At 47.6% G+C, this 16,773-nt stretch overlaps 1 protein-coding gene across 2 annotated transcripts in view; it reads right to left on the bottom strand.

The window, feature by feature from the left end:
• The window catches only part of LOC129835391 (phosphofurin acidic cluster sorting protein 1-like), a 77,076-nt gene that overhangs the window by 17,967 nt on the left and 42,336 nt on the right, over positions 1-16,773 (bottom strand). For both annotated transcript variants that reach the window (XM_055901030.1, XM_055901028.1), the window contains exons 2-7: positions 7,988-8,075; positions 6,879-6,968; positions 6,297-6,422; positions 2,983-3,127; positions 2,541-2,626; positions 642-719 (exon numbers count right to left, since the gene is read on the bottom strand). In XM_055901030.1, coding sequence (XP_055757005.1) covers positions 642-719; positions 2,541-2,626; positions 2,983-3,127; positions 6,297-6,422; positions 6,879-6,968; positions 7,988-8,075 — 613 coding nt within the window. The remainder of the gene's footprint in view (positions 1-641; positions 720-2,540; positions 2,627-2,982; positions 3,128-6,296; positions 6,423-6,878; positions 6,969-7,987; positions 8,076-16,773) is intronic.

Raw genomic sequence — 16,773 nt, 5'->3', positions numbered from 1 at the left:
CTGAGGAGAGGGATGGAGAGAGACGGGGATAGAGGGAGAGGTTGACTGAGGAGAGGGATGGAGAGAGACGGGGATACAGGGAGAGGTTGACTGAGGAGATGGATGGAGAGAGGGGATAGAGGGAGAGGTTGACTGAGGAGAGGGATGGAGAGAGACGGGGATACAGGGAGAGGTTGACTGAGGAGAGGGATGGAGAGAGACGGGGATAGAGGGAGAGGTTGACTGAGGAGAGGGATGGAGAGAGACGGGGATAGAGGGAGAGGTTGACTGAGGAGAGGGATGAGAGAGACTGGGACAGAGGGAGAGGCTGACTGAGGAGAGGGATGGAGAGACTGGGATAGAGGGAGAGGTTGACTGAGGAGAGGGATGGAGAGACGGGGATACAGGGAGAGGCTGACTGAGGAGAGGGATGGAGAGACGGGGGATAGAGGGATAGGTTGACTGAGGAGAGGGATGGAGAGAGGGGATAGAGAGAGAGGCTGACTGAGGAGAGGGATGGAGAGAGGGGATAGAGGGAGAGGCTGACTGAGGAGAGGGATGAGAGAGACTGGGACAGAGGGAGAGGCTGACAGGAGAGGGATAGAGAGACAGAGATAGAGGGGAGGATGAGAGGAGGAGGAGGGAGTGAAAGGGTTTCTCACTCTAGTGATGGAGGTGTTAGAGGTGAGCTTCCGTCTAGGCTTTTTCTTCCTCACCTCATCCTCTTCATCATACAGATACTGAGAGAGAGAGAGACAGAGACAGTGAGAGAAACAGAAAGACAACGAGACAGAGAGAGACAGCAAGTGAGAGAAACAGCGAGAGAGAGAGAACATGAAATAGAGAGACAGAGAGAGACAGAAAGAGAATGAGAGAGAGACAGAGAAAGAGCGAGAGAGTTATTAAGAGCATCACACACACAGCGATCTCCAGGTTATTTATACCACATTGACCGTGACCTCCTTCCCTTTATCCTTTCACATCTCACTGGTCCTCTCCTTCATTCCTGACCCCTTCCATCCCTCCTATCACTCTATTCCTCTGTCCTCCCTGAGCCGTGCCCCCGTCCCTGAGCCTTGTCCCCCTCCCTGAGCCTTGTCCCCCTCCCTGAGCCGTGTCCCCCTCCCTGAGCCTTGTCCCCCTCTCTGAGCCTTGTCCCCCTCCCTGAGCAGTGTCCCCCTCTCTGAGCCTTGTCCCCCTCCCTGAGCAGTGTCCCCCTCCCTGAGCAGTGTCCCCCTCTCTGAGCCTTGTCCCCCTCCCTGAGCAGTGTCCCCCTCCCTGAGCAGTGTTCCCCCCTCTCTGAGCCTTGTCCCCCTCCCTGAGCCATGTCCCCCTCTCTGAGCCTTGTCCCCCTCCCTGAGCAGTGTCCCCCTCTCTGAGCCTTGTCCCCCTCCCTGAGCAGTGTCCCCCTCCCTGGGCAGTGTCCCCCTCTCTGAGCCTTGTCCCCCTCTCTGAGCCTTGTTCCCCTCCCTGAGCCGTTTCCCCCTCTCTGTGCCTTGTCCCCCCCCCTGAGCAGTGTCCCCCTCCCTAGCAGTGTCCCCCTCTCTGAGCCTTGTCCCCCTCCCTGAGCAGTGTCCCCCTCTCTGAGCCTTGTCCCCCTCCCTGAGCAGTGTCCCCCTCCCTGAGCAGTGTTCCCCCCTCTCTGAGCCTTGTCCCCCTCCCTGAGCCTTGTCCCCCTCCCTGAGCCGTGTCCCCCTCCCTGAGCCTTGTCCCCCTCTCTGAGCCTTGTCCCCCTCCCTGAGCAGTGTCCCCCTCTCTGAGCCTTGTCCCCCTCCTTGAGCAGTGTCCCCCTCTCTGAGCCTTGTCCCCCTCCCTGAGCAGTGTCCCCCTCCCTGAGCAGTGTTCCCCCCTCTCTGAGCCTTGTCCCCCTCCCTGAGCCGTGTCCCCCTCTCTGAGCCTTGTCCCCCTCCCTGAGCAGTGTCCCCCTCTCTGAGCCTTGTCCCCCTCCCTGAGCAGTGTCCCCCTCCCTGGGCAGTGTCCCCCTCTCTGAGCCTTGTCCCCCTCTCTGAGCCTTGTTCCCCTCCCTGAGCCGTTTCCCCCTCTCTGTGCCTTGTCCCCCCCCCCTGAGCAGTGTCCCCCTCCCTAGCAGTGTCCCCCTCTCTGAGCCTTGTCCCCCTCCCTGAGCAGTGTCCCCCTCTCTGAGCCTTGTCCCCCTCCCTGAGCAGTGTCCCACTCCCTGAGCCGTGGCCCTCTCCCTGAGCAGTGTCCCCCTCCCTGAGCCGTGTCCCCCTCCCTGAGCCATGTCCCCCTCTCTGAGCCTTGTCCCCCTCCCTGAGCAGTGTCCCCTTCTCTGAGCCTTGTCCCCCTCCCTGAGCAGTGACCCCCTCCCTGAGCCTTGTCCCCCTCCCTGAGCATTGTTCCCCTCCCTGAGCCGTGTCCCCCTCTCTGAGCCTTGTCCCACTCCCTGAGCAGTGTCCCCTTCTCTGAGCCTTGTCCCCCTCCCTGAGCAGTGACCCCCTCCCTGAGCCGTGTCCCCCTCCCTGAGCCGTGCCCCCCCCCCCCGACCTCCCGTCCAGTTATCTCTGCTTCACACAGGACTAGACAAAGACACACACACATACCTGGCCGTGGTCGTCACTGCCCTCCTGTTCTGATGAGAAGCTCTCCTCCTCTTCCTCAGAATAGTTATCAATGTCTGGAGAACGATCTGAGAGAGTGAGAGAGAGAGAGAGAGAGAGAGAGAGAGAGAGAGAGAGAGAGAGAGAGAAGAGAGAGAGAAGAGAGAGGAGACAGAGAGAAGGAGAGAAGAGAGAGAAAAGAGAGAGAGAGGAGAGAGAGAAGAGAGAGAAGAGAGAGAGAAGAGAGAGAGAAGAGAGAGAAGAGAGGAAGCAGAAATGATTAATAATCATTGACGTTGGACAGAATTCTAACAGAGTTCATCATCCTTCATCAACCCTAAACACAGAGGGAGAGAGGAAAAGACAGAGAGAATGAGATAGTAAAAGAGTGATATCAACAAGATGGAGTATGTAGCAGAGAGAACGAGAGAGAGAGAGGTCTTACCAGACATCTTGGCCTTGGGTCCCTCGTGGTCGATGGGCTGGCTGGAGAGGGAGTAGACCCTGACCTCTGCCACGGGTACAGAGGCCTCCTTCAACTGGCTGTGGAGCCCCAAAACCTGGGCCCCCTCACTGGGGTGCTGCATCACCTGGCGAACAGGAGGGGGGAGGGGGAGAAGAACCAAGTAAAGACAGGAGGGAAGACATAGAAAGAGAGATGGGGATAAAAGAGGAGGATAGAGTAGAAAGAGAGATGGGGAGAGGCGTTTAAAAGAGAGAGAGAAAGAAAGAGAGGTTAGCAGGAGATAGTAGGAGGGCAAACAGACAAAGAGCGGAAAAAGAGATGAAAACATATATCAGAAGGCTGTTTCACTGGACTGATTCTCAGAGCATCTGTCTAGTCAGCATCCTCTGTCTGATGGTGTCTCTCCCTGCAGTCTGGTCCCAGTCGGCTGTGTTAAGTCTACACACACAGCCAGGAGTCACACAACATGCAGCTCTACACCACAGCTGTTTTGTCAACATTCAAACACACTGAAATAGCTTTGCCTAGAATGTGTCAGAGTGACATTGAGAGTGAGTTGCAGTGACAGTGTTGAAGTCACAGGGAGGTGACAGTGTTGAAATCACAGGGAGGTGACAGTGTTGTAGTTACAGGGAGGTGACAGTGTTGTAGTTACAGGGAGTTGACAGTGTTGTAGTTACAGGGAGGTGACAGTGTTGTAGTTACAGGGAGGTGACAGTGTTGTAGTTACAGGGAGGTGACAGTGTTGAAATCACAGGGAGGTGACAGTGTTGTAGTTACAGGGAGGTGACAGTGTTAAAGTCACAGGGAGGTGACAGTGTTGTAGTTACAGGGAGGTGACAGTGTTGTAGTTACAGGGAGGTGACAGTGTTGTAGTTACAGGGAGGTGACAGTGTTGAAGTCACAGGGAGGTGACAGTGTTGTAGTTACAGGGAGGTGACAGTGTTGTAGTTACAGGGAGGTGACAGTGTTGTAGTTACAGGGAGGTGACAGTGTTGTAGTTACAGGGAGGTGACAGTGTTGTAGTTACAGGGAGGTGACAGTGTTGTAGTTACAGGGAGGTGACAGTGTTGTAGTTACAGGGAGGTGACAGTGTTAAAGTCACAGGGAGGTGACAGTGTTGTAGTTACAGGGAGGTGACAGTGTTGTAGTTACAGGGAGGTGACAGTGTTAAAGTCACAGGGAGGTGACAGTGTTGTAGTTACAGGGAGGTGACAGTGTTGTAATTACAGGGAGGTGACAGTGTTGTAGTTACAGGGAGGTGACAGTGTTGTAGTCACAGGGAGGTGACAGTGTTGTAGTTACAGGGAGTTGACAGTGTTGTAGTTACAGGGAGGTGACAGTGTTAAAGTCACAGGGAGGTGACAGTGTTGTAGTTACAGGGAGGTGACAGTGTTGTAGTTACAGGGAGGTGACAGTGTTGTAGTTACAGGGAGGTGACAGTGTTGTAGTTACAGGGAGGTGACAGTGTTGTAGTTACAGGGAGGTGACAGTGTTGTAGTTACAGGGAGGTGACAGTGTTGAAATCACAGGGAGGTGACAGTGTTGTAGTTACAGGGAGGTGACAGTGTTAAAGTCACAGGGAGGTGACAGTGTTGTAGTTACAGGGAGGTGACAGTGTTGTAGTTACAGGGAGGTGACAGTGTTGTAGTTACAGGGAGGTGACAGTGTTGTAGTTACAGGGAGGTGACAGTGTTGTAATTACAGGGAGGTGACAGTGTTGTAGTTACAGGGAGGTGACAGTGTTGTAGTCACAGGGAGGTGACAGTGTTGTAATTACAGGGAGGTGACAGTGTTGTAGTTACAGGGAGGTGACAGTGTTGTAGTTACAGGGAGGTGACAGTGTTGTAGTTACAGGGAGGTGACAGTGTTGTAGTTACAGGGAGGTGACAGTGTTGTAGTTACAGGGAGGTGACAGTGTTGTAGTTACAGGGAGGTGACAGTGTTGTAATTACAGGGAGGTGACAGTGTTGTAGTTACAGGGAGGTGACAGTGTTAAAGTCACAGGGAGGTGACAGTGTTGTAGTTACAGGGAGGTGACAGTGTTGTAGTTACAGGGAGGTGACAGTGTTGTAGTTACAGGGAGGTGACAGTGTTAAAGTCACAGGGAGGTGACAGTGTTGTAGTTACAGGGAGGTGACAGTGTTGTAATTACAGGGAGGTGACAGTGTTGTAGTTACAGGGAGGTGACAGTGTTGTATTCACAGGGAGGTGACAGTGTTGTAGTTACAGGGAGTTGACAGTGTTGTAGTTACAGGGAGGTGACAGTGTTAAAGTCACAGGGAGGTGACAGTGTTGTAGTTACAGGGAGGTGACAGTGTTGTAATTACAGGGAGGTGACAGTGTTGTAGTTACAGGGAGTTGACAGTGTTGTAGTTACAGGGAGGTGACAGTGTTAAAGTCACAGGGAGGTGACAGTGTTGTAGTTACAGGGAGGTGACAGTGTTGTAGTTACAGGGAGGTGACAGTGTTGTAGTTACAGGGAGGTGACAGTGTTGTAGTTACAGGGAGGTGACAGTGTTGTAGTTACAGGGAGGTGACAGTGTTGTAGTTACAGGGAGGTGACAGTGTTGTAGTTACAGGGAGGTGACAGTGTTGTAGTCACAGGGAGGTGACAGTGTTGTAATTACAGGGAGGTGACAGTGTTGAAGTCACAGGGAGGTGACAGTGTTGTAGTTACAGGGAGGTGACAGTGTTGTAGTTACAGGGAGGTGACAGTGTTGTAGTTACAGGGAGGTGACAGTGTTGTAGTTAGAGGGATGTTTACTGAAGGTTAGATAAAGGTGTCACTGGTTACATGAAGGTTGGATAAAAGTTGAATAGAGGGTTTGCTAGAGGCTAGTTTAAATACAGACTGTTAGCTACATTTTGATTAGAGGTTGAAAAAAGGTTGAATAGAGCTTAAATGAAGGTTGAATAAAGGTTGAATAGAGATGAAATGAAGGTTGAATAGAGGTTGAATAGAGATGAAATGAAGGTTGATTAGAGGTTGACTAAAGGTTGAATAGTGACTAAATGAAGGTTGAATAGAGGTTGAATGATGGTTGAATAAAGGTTGAATAGAGATTAAATGAAGGTTGAACAGATGTTGAATAAAGGTTGAATAGAGATGAAATGAAGGTTGAATAGAGATGAAATGAAGGTTGAACAGAGGTTGAATAGAGACTAAATGAAGGTTGAATAGAGGTTGAATGAAGATTGAATAAAGGTTGAATAGGGGTTGAATGAAGGTTGAATAAAGGTTGAATAGAGATTAAGTGAAGGTTGAATAGAGGTTATGTGAGGGTTCCTACCTCAGCCATGTTGATGAGTCCCAGAGCCAGGGTCTTGTAGCCCAGGATGGTTCGGTTCTTATAACGTTTACGCCGCTGGAGCATGATCTGGAGCTGGTTGGCATCTCTCTTCAGGAAGTGGGGGTACTGTGGGGGAACACACACACACAGAGGTCAGGATTGATAAATGAGTGAAATGCGGAGCGAATCATGACCTTTCTCTTCTCGTGGTCAGCCTGTGTAATTAGGACGGGAGGGATCATTGGAGTGCTGAGTAACATTCCTGTTCTCTGACCCGTCTCTGACCCGTCTCTGACCCGTCTCTGACCCGTCTCTGACCCGTCTCTGACCCGTCTCTGACTCCAGGATATGACGGATCAGGATCACACAACCTCTTTCTAAAGCTACATTCATGAAGCGCTGCACGTCAACTTCCAATAGAAAGACCCCCGTTCCACCTACTATACTAACCCCAATGCCCATGTAGTTACAAATGACCATTTGACCCGATCAGGAAACAAAAACCCTGGCTTGAAAAACATAGTTATGAATAGACTCCATTCCTGTCTGCCGTTTGTAACCAACCAGCTATAGTATACCTACCTGTAAAGAGAAGGTGAGCTGAAGATCTGTCTCAGTCAGCCCCGCGGAAGACAACAGTATCTCATTGGACCTCAGGATCCTCTTAGAACCCTGGGAAAGAGAGGGAGGGAGGAAGGAGAAGAGGGGGGGATGAAGACCGGAAGAGAGATAGAAGAGAGCGGGAGGGAGGAAGGAAGGAGAGAAGAGGGGGGATGAAGACCGGAAGAGATATAGAAGAGAGAGGGAGGGAGGAAGGAGAGAAGAGGGGGGATGAAGACCGGAAGAGAGATAGAAGAGAGAGGGAGGGAGGAGAAGAGAGATAGAAAAGACAGGGAGGGAGGAAGGAGAGAGATAGAAGAGAGAGGGAGGGAGGAAGGAGAGAAGAGAGATAGAAGATAGAGGGAGGGAGGAAGGAGAGATCTGGTTGAGGATAATCATTGACGTACCACAGATAACTCTAAACAATCAGCCTTCATCGACCCCATACAGAGGGAAGAGGGAAGGAGGAGGACACGGGGAAACAGAGAGGGAGAAAAGAAGGGAGGAGTGAGAATGAGAAGAACAAGAGAGTAGTGACGGAGAGGAGGAAATGAGAGATGCTCGGCATTGAATAGACAGAAGAGGAGAAGAGGTAGGGAGAGAAACAGAGAGAGAGAAAGAGAGAGAATAGAAAGAGAGAGAACGAGTGAGAGAGAAAGAGAGAGAGAAAGAGCGAGAGAGAAAGATAGAGAAACAGAGAGAGAGAAGAGAAAGAGAGAGAGAGAAAGGGAGAGAGAGAGAAGAGAAAGAGAGAGAGAGAGAAAGAGAGAAGAGAGAGAAAGAGAGAGAGGAAGAAGAGAGAGAAAGAGAGAAAGAGAGAGAGAGAGAAAGAGAGAGAGAGAGAGAGAGAGAGAGAAAGAGAGAGAGAGAGAGAGAGAGAGAAAGAGAGAGAAAGAGAAAGAGAGAGAGAGAAAGAGAGAAGAGAGAGAAAGAGAGAAGAGAGAGAAAGAGAGAGAGAAAGAAGAGAGAGAGAAAGAGAGAGAGAAAGAGAGAGAAAGAGAGAAAGAGAGAGAGAGAAAGAGAGAGAGAGAAGAGAAAGAGAGAGAGAGCGATAGAAAGAGAGAGAGAGAAGAGAAAGAGAGGAGCAGTACTTGTAGTTTGACAGCGATGACCACGGAGGTGAGGTCTTTATCAAGCTCCTTCAACATGATCAGCTTCTTCAGCGTCAGGTTGAACAGCCTGGAGAACACAGGAGGAAAACACTGAGAAACATGTACAAACAACATTCTAGGAATGTGAGACTAACCACTTAAACAATGTGGTACCGAACACGTCACCGAGAAGACAGGAGGGAGACACAGGTACAAACAACATTCTAGGTTAATCCATGGTACAGAACACATTGTCACTGACTTTCCACAAGGATACTACAGAAAAACCCCATTACATCACGTCAGATGTACCATTATGGTACAGGATACACTGTCAATGGCTACTCCATTCTTACAGAGAAGGAAGGGACCTTTCATTAGATTTTCCAATTGCTATTAAAGACACAGCTGAATAAAAACTCAGAAAGGTAAGTCAACAGAGACACGCACTGCAGCTGATCAGGATGCTTCCAGAAACCCGCCAAACAAACCCATCACAACGACAGCATGTCTGACAATACCGGCCTTATTGTTTCCAAAATATTACAGCAAAGACTGTAAATGGAGGCTAGACCTCACCCACTCCCCCTCAGCCCTCCCTCCTCACACTCAGTCCTCACCCTCCACACTCACCCTCCCCACATACGCTCAGCCCTCCCTACTCAATCTCAGCCCTCCACACTCCCCCTCAGCCCTCCCTACTCACACTCAGTCCTCACCCTCCACACTCACACTCAGTTCTCACCCTCCCCACTCACCCTCAGCCCTCCCTACTCACACTCAGTCCTCACCCTCCCCACTCACCCTCAGCCCTCCCTACTCACCCTCAGCCCCCCTCCCCTCCCCTGGCTGCTCCCACACCCCTCCTCCTCCACCCCTCCTCCCAACAACTGAACAGTCCAACCAGAAGGTCAGTGTGTTGAATTATTCACCTCTGGGGCCTCGGAGGCACAACGTACACCAAAACTGTTCCAGGACAGAGAGATGGAAAGAGGGAGGATGAGAGTGGGATAGGAGGAGGAGAGAGACAAAGGGGTTGTTAGACAGACAGACAGACAGACAGACAGACAGACAGACAGACAGACAGACAGACAGACAGACAGAAAGAGACATACAGAGAAAAAGACAGACAGAGACAGGCAGGCAGACAGACAGAGACAAGCAGACAGACACAGACAGGCAGACAGACATACAGAGACAGGCAGACAGACATACAGAGACAGGCAGACAGACAGAGACAGGCAAACAGACAGAAAGAGACATACAGAGAAAAAGACAGACAGAGACAGGCAGACAGACATCAGGGCTAATATGGCCTGGACACAGGCAGGGTAATGATTGTCCTAAAGAACCAGTTAGTGGAGCCATACCCCAACCCTCTAGTCACTTTGTGTAGGTTTGAAAGGGTCAGTCAGATAAATATAAGCCATCTATAATTAGGACTGGATAAGTACATGGTAATACGAGCTACAATCTGCCCTCTGATAGGTGGAAATTATCCCGACTATTCAGATCTAGTACAACTAGGGAGTAGGGGGTAGGGTGTAGGGAGAAGGGGGTAGATAGAGGATAGGGGATAGGGAGTAGGGTATACGGATAGGGAGTAGGGGATAGGAAGCATGGAGTAGGGGATAGGGGATTGGAGGTGGGGAGAGTGGATGGATTTGTGACTGGTCATAGAAACACGGGGTTGGGATTCAGGACAGTTATGATATGGATATGGACAGGATATGGACAGGAGGTTGAGGATAGTTAGAATACTGATATGGACAGGAGGTTGAGGATAGTTAGAATACTGATATGGACAGGAGGTTGAGGATAGTTAGAATACTGATATGGACAGGAGGTTGAGGATAGTTAGAATACTGATATGGACGGGAGAGTGAGGACAGTTAGAATACTGATATGGACAGGAGGTTGAGGATAGTTAGAATACTGATATGGACAGGAGGTTGAGGACAGTTAGAATACTGATATGGACAGGAAGTTGAGGATAGTTAGAATACTGATATGGACAGGAAGTTGAGGACAGTTAGAATACTGATATGGACAGGAGGTTGAGGACAGTTAGAATACTGATATGGACACGAGGTTGAGGACAGTTAGAATACTGATATGGACAGGAGGTTGAGGACAGTTAGAATACTGATATGGACAGGAAGTTGAGGATAGTTAGAATACTGATATGGACAGGAAGTTGAGGACAGTTAGAATACTGATATGGACAGGAGGTTGAGGATAGTTAGAATACTGATATGGACAGGAGGTTGAGGACAGTTAGAATACTGATATGGACAGGAAGTTGAGGATAGTTAGAATACTGATATGGACAGGAGGTTGAGGATATTTAGAATACTGATATGGACAGGAGGTTGAGGATAGTTAGAATACTGATATGGACAGGAAGTTGAGGATAGTTAGAATACTGATATGGACAGGAGGTTGAGGATAGTTAGAATACTGATATGGACAGGAGGTTGAGGATAGTTAGAATACTGATATGTACAGGAGGTTGAGGATAGTTAGAATACTGATATGGACAGGAGGTTGAGGATAGTTAGAATACTGATATGTACAGGAGGTTGAGGATAGTTAGAATACTGATATGGACAGGAGGTTGAGGATAGTTAGAATACTGATATGGACAGGAAGTTGAGGATAGTTAGAATGCTGCCATGGACAGGAAGTTGAGGTATGGTTACAGAAGAAAGACAGGCCTGTGTAAAACAGAAGAGCCAGGACATTATAACACCAGACTGTCTGAGGGTTGATGATCAGTGTGCTAATACATCATTCTATTGATTGATTTAACCTTTATTAAATAAATTGAGGATGAATCATGAAAGATGACAAGGTAGTTTATTAAGGACATCCTACTTAGTTCCTGTTAATATTCATGATGAACTATGACCAAACATATCTATTCTATCTTTATTTAACTAGGCAAGTCAGTTAGGAACATATTCTTGTTTACAATGATGGTCTAGGAACAGTGGGTTAACTGCCTTGTTCAGGGACAGAACGGCAGATTTTCACCTTGTCAGCTTTGGGATTTGAACTAGCAACCTTTTGGTTACTGGCCCAACAGTCTAACCACTAGGCTACCGTGATTACAGTGTATAATCATAACCACTTTATGACATGGAGTATCATCAAAAATGTCCATGAAATTACAAAGTGAGCATACTAAAAAAAACTCCATCACATCAATTTGAATTACAGACAGTCCACAGTCATGAGCCAAATTCATAATAAAGTCTCTTGTATGGAGGCCCATATTCACAGTGTCTCAGAGTAGGAGTGCTGATCTCGGATCAGGTCCCCCTCTGTCTATAATAATACTAATTATGATTTAAAACGATAACTGATCCTAGATCGTTGGTCCTACTCTGAGACGCTTTGTGAATACAGGCCCTGTATGCCTAATCTTTACTACGACAGCTCTCTCCTGCTCTCTCCAAGCGTGAGACTATGTCTGCCTCTCTCATCGACTGTCTGTCTGTATATGAGGCTTCTACCTTAGAAACATCACTCACTGATAGCATACCCCAACTATCAACTCTCTCTCTCCCTCGCTCTCTTTCCCTTCTCTCTCTCTCTTTCCCTTCTCTCTCTTTCTCACTCCCAATCTCACTCACCCATCTCTCTTCCCCCTCTCTCACTCTTTCCCTCTCTCACTCTCCTTCTCCCCCTCTCTCTCTCTCTCCTTCTCCCCCTCTCCTTCTCCCCCTCTCTCTCTCTCTCTCTCTCCTTCTCCCCCTCTCCTTCTCCCCCTCTCCTTCTCCCCCTCTCTCTCTCTCTCCTTCTCCCCCTCTCCTTCTCCCCCTCTCTCTCTCTCTCCTTCTCCCCCTCTCCATCTCGCTCTTGCTCTCATTCTCTGGGTTCTCTCTCTCCATCTGCCTCTCGCTCTTTCTCGCTCCCCTCCCTGTCTCCTGACACTAGGGTCAGACTGACTTGTAAAACACAAAGGATCCCTGTTCTCATAAATGGTACTCTCCTTGTGTGTGTGTGTGTGTGTGTGTGTGTGTGTGTGTGTATGTGTATGTGTGTGTGCGCCTGCGTGCGTGTGTGTGTGTGCGCATACATGCATGCGAGTGCCATGAGTTTTAGCCACCTGCCTGATGAAATACCACAGAAAATACCAGTGTTTTATACAGCTAAATGTACAGCTAAATTATCATTAAATGAATTCTAAATGTACAGCTAAATGAATTCTAAATGTACAGCTAAATTAACACTAAATGAATTCTAAATGTACAGCTAAATGAATTCTAAATGTACAGCTAAATTAACACTAAATGAATTCTAAATGTACAGCTAAATGAATTCTAAATGTACAGCTAAATGAATTCTAAATGTACAGCTAAATGAATTCTAAATGTACAGCTAAATTAACACTAAATGAATTCTAAATGTACAGTTAAATTAACACTAAATGAATTCTAAATGTACAGCTAAATGAATTCTAAATGTACAGCTAAATGAATTCTAAATGTACAGCTAAATTAATTCTAAATGTACAGCTAAATTCATGCTAAAATTAATCTAAATGTACATCTAAATAAATGGTAATCTAATCCAATCGCTCACTGATATGTATTCTGAAGTCTTAGGCATCTGTCTGCAACAACATAAATCCCCTATTTTGACGTATGAAGCACAGATCAATTTGAAATAGTGCCGGAGTGAAATGGGGCTTGTGAACAATACAAAGCCGTTAGATTAATTCTCCATTACGGCTTTAGTAGAGAAAGGAATAAATATGGATGAAACTGTGAAACTGTGAAACTACACACACACACACACACACACACACACACACACACACACACACACACACACACACACACACACACACACACACACACACACACACACACACACACACACACACACACACACACACACACACACACACACACACACACCAGGCTATTGGAGGAGGTTTAAATTCCTGATTGTGGCTTTCAGAGGCAAGCGCAATATGGTTCCCTTGGTAACAGAGACTACCATGGAACATGACCTTGCTGTGTCATCTGTTTCATACACGACACACACATACCTTCCCTCCTGTGCATGTTCTCAATCATTCTGCCTGACCTTCAGAAAGCCCCCTCCCTCCCTCCCTCTGTCTGTCCTCCATATATAGGCAATATGGTACCGTTTGGAACACATCCGAACACGTATTGTCCTCAACAGTCAGGGGGAAAGACAAGCACACGGTTTAATTGTTACAGTCCGGGCTTCAAACCCACTAACCCTCCTTCAGACCTCTGACCTCTGACTCTGGCCGTGTGCTGGGGGATTGGTGTACCGTTCCCTGGCTCCTTCAGTGTGGAGTCCAAAAGGGGGTAGAGCCTACCCATAAGCCTCTTGGGGGATTTGAAAAATGAAAAGGGCACCATGTCAGGATTCCAGCTATCAGTCCCCGCCACCGCCATCCTTTCCCACACAAATCTACACACACACACGCACCACACGGTAAGGCTTCTTAAACGGGTCTGAGGTGATAGCCATGGAACGAGAGGAGGGTGGAGGACATTAAACGACATCAAATATGGCCCAGGATCTGAGCCATTTTGAAGGGAAACTGACAACAGTCTTAAAATAGAACAGTCTAACGACTGCATGTATCAAGGGGAAAACACTGTGGAGATGAAGATGTCTGCTGTTGTTGTTGTTATTGTTGGGAAGACAAGCTGTAACATCTAATTCAAATCCCCTATTAATACAGTAGAAACGTCGGTATAACCTCGTGTAGTGTTGTCCTGTAGGGACACAACAGATTACACATTTAATACCAGTACAGTTCAGTACAGTTCTCATGTATTCTGGAATTCGTCAAATATAAAGCTCAACTGAACTAAAATCCCCAGTTTGGTGTCAGAATTGACCAGACGTCATCGTTGGTTATGTTTAGTGCTGTGACGATTGTGGAAGTTTGGGTAACAATTAATTGTCATGCTCATGGACACAGATATTGTCATAATTGTCATTTTTGTTGAAAAAGTGCGTAATACATCATAATACATCTCAAAAAATGAGCTCTGACAAACCTAATGTAAACAACACAGCTCTGACAAACTGTCACGTTCCTGACCTGTTTTCTGTTATTTTTGTATGTGTTTAGTTGGTCAGGGCGTGAGTTGGGGTGGGCATTCTATGTTTTGTGTTTCTATGTTTAGGTCATTTGTAATTAGCCTTATATGGTTCTCAATCAGAGACAGGTGTTTGACGTTTCCTCTGTAAGTACAGGGAGTGTGCTTACAGAACCATATAAAGGTAGGTTCTGAGAACCATATAAAGGTAGGCTGTTCACACTGTTTGTTTGTGGGTGGTTGTCTTCTGTGTCTGTGTATGTTGCACCACACGGGACTGTTTCGGTTTGTTCGTTCGTTTGATGTAGTCTGTTCCTGTTCGTGAGTTCTTTGTGTATTTATGTAAGTTCCATGTACAGGTCTGTCTACGTCGTTTTGTTATTTTGTAGTTTGTTGAAGTGTTTTCGGTTTTCGTCTTTACTTTAATAAACTTAATTATGTCTACATTCCACGCTGCGCTTTGGTCCAATCCCTACTCCTCCTCTTCGTCCGAAGAGGAGGAGGACACCCGTTACAGAACCACCCACCATCCATGGATCAAGCAGCGTGAGAGGGACCAGCAGCAGCGACCTAAAAACCAGGACTCGTGGACTTGGGAGGAGATATTGAATGGAGAAGGACCCTGGGCTAAGGCAGGAGAATATCGCCGCCCCAAAGCTGAGCTGGAGGCAGCGAAAGCAGAGAGGCGGCGTTTTGAGGAGCTAGCTCGGAAGCAGGAGAAGGATCTGGGCTACACTACGTGGGAGGAGATCGACAGGTGGGCGATCAACCCAGGGAGAGTGCCGGAGCCCGCCTGGGATTCTCTGGCGCAGTGCGAGGAGGGATACCGGCGAATGGAGGCAACACGACGACTCGGTAGGAAGCCTGTGAGTAAACCCCCAAAATTTCTTGGGGGGGGGGCTAAGAGGGAGAGTGGCGAAGTCAGGTAGGAGACCTGCGCACACTCCCTGTACTTACCGTGGAGAGCGAGAGTACGGACAGACACCGTGTTACGCAGTAGAGCGCATGGTGTCTCCTGTACGTGTGCATAGCCCAGTGCGGGTTATTCCACCTCCCCGCACTGGCAGGGCTAGATTGAGTATTGAGCCGGATGTCATGAAGCCGGCCCTACATATTTGGCCACCAGTACGTCTCCTCGGGCCGGCTTACATGGCACCAGCCTTACGCATGGTGTCCCCGGTTCGCCTACATAGCCCGGTGCGGGTTATTCCCCCTCCCCGCACTGGTCGGGCGACGGGGAGCATACAACCAGGTAAGGTTGGGCAGGCTCAGTGCTCAAGGGAGCCAGTACGCCTGCACGGTCCGGTATTTCCGGCACCACCTCCCCGCTGTTAATGTAAACAACACAGCTCTGACAAACCTAATGTAAACAACACAGCTCTGACAAACCTAATGTACCCAACACAGCTCTGACAAACCTAATGTAAACAACACAGCTCTGACAAACCTAATGTAAACAACACAGCTCTGACAAACCTAATGTACCCAACACAGCTCTGACAAACCTAATGTACCCAACACAGCTCTGACAAACCTAATGTACCCAACACAGCTCTGACAAACCTAATGTAAACAACACAGCTCTGACAAACCTAATGTACCCAACACAGCTCTGACAAACCTAATGTAAACAACACAGCTCTGACAAACCTAATGTAAACAACACAGCTCTGACAAACCTAATGTAAACAACACAGCTCTGACAAACCTAATGTAAACAACACAGCTCTGACAAACCTAATGTACCCAACACAGCTCTGACAAACCTAATGTAAACAACACAGCTCTGACAAACCTAATGTAAACAACACAGCTCTGACAAACCTAATGTAAACAACACAGCTCTGACAAACCTAATGTACCCAACACAGCTCTGACAAACCTAATGAAAACAACACAGCTCTGGTGACACCCGTCTCAAAAACGAATGGTTCTGACCACTTCAAACGTTTGGAAATTAAGCTTCTCCTCCCAACGGTGCCGTTCTGCTCATATAATGACTATCAACTTTACCCACTTCATGTAAAAATTGAAAACTGCTATTGGGTAAATGATATCTGTAAAGTTGAATCTCCCTTGTCCTAAAAATGAATATGTATTAAGACGATTATAACGACTATTAGTACATGGTTATTGTCCAGCCCCAGTTATGTTATGGTTGAGAAGAGACCGACGCAGACAGTTATCAGTGGGTTGTTTAAGATCGACAGTTATCAATGGGTTGTGTTAAGATTGACAGTTATCAATGGGTTGTGTTAAGATTGACAGTTGTCAATGGGTTGTGTTAAGATTGACAGTTGTCAATGGGTTGTGTTAAGATTGACAGTTGTCAATGGGTTGTGTTAAGATTGACAGTTGTCAATGGGTTGTGTTAAGATTGACAGTTATCAATGGGTTGTGTTAAGATTGACAGTTGTCAATGGGTTGTGTTAAGATTGACAGTTGTCAATGGGTTGTGTTAAGATTGACAGTTATCAATGGGTTGTGTTAAGATTGACAGTTGTCAATGGGTTGTGTTAAGATCAGCAGTTGTCAATGGGTTGTGTTAAGATTGACAGTTATCAATGGGTTGTGTTAAGATTGACAGTTGTCATTGGGTTGTGTTAAGATTGACAGTTATCATTGGGTTGTGTTAAGATGGACCGTTATCAATGGGTTGTGTTAAGATCGATAGTTATCATTGGGTTG

This window comes from Salvelinus fontinalis, chromosome 36 (genome assembly GCF_029448725.1).
Source record: "Salvelinus fontinalis isolate EN_2023a chromosome 36, ASM2944872v1, whole genome shotgun sequence".
NCBI lineage: Eukaryota > Metazoa > Chordata > Actinopteri > Salmoniformes > Salmonidae > Salvelinus > Salvelinus fontinalis.
The sequence above is the reverse complement of the archived record's forward strand: the minus strand, read 5'-3'. Positions and strand labels throughout refer to the sequence as shown.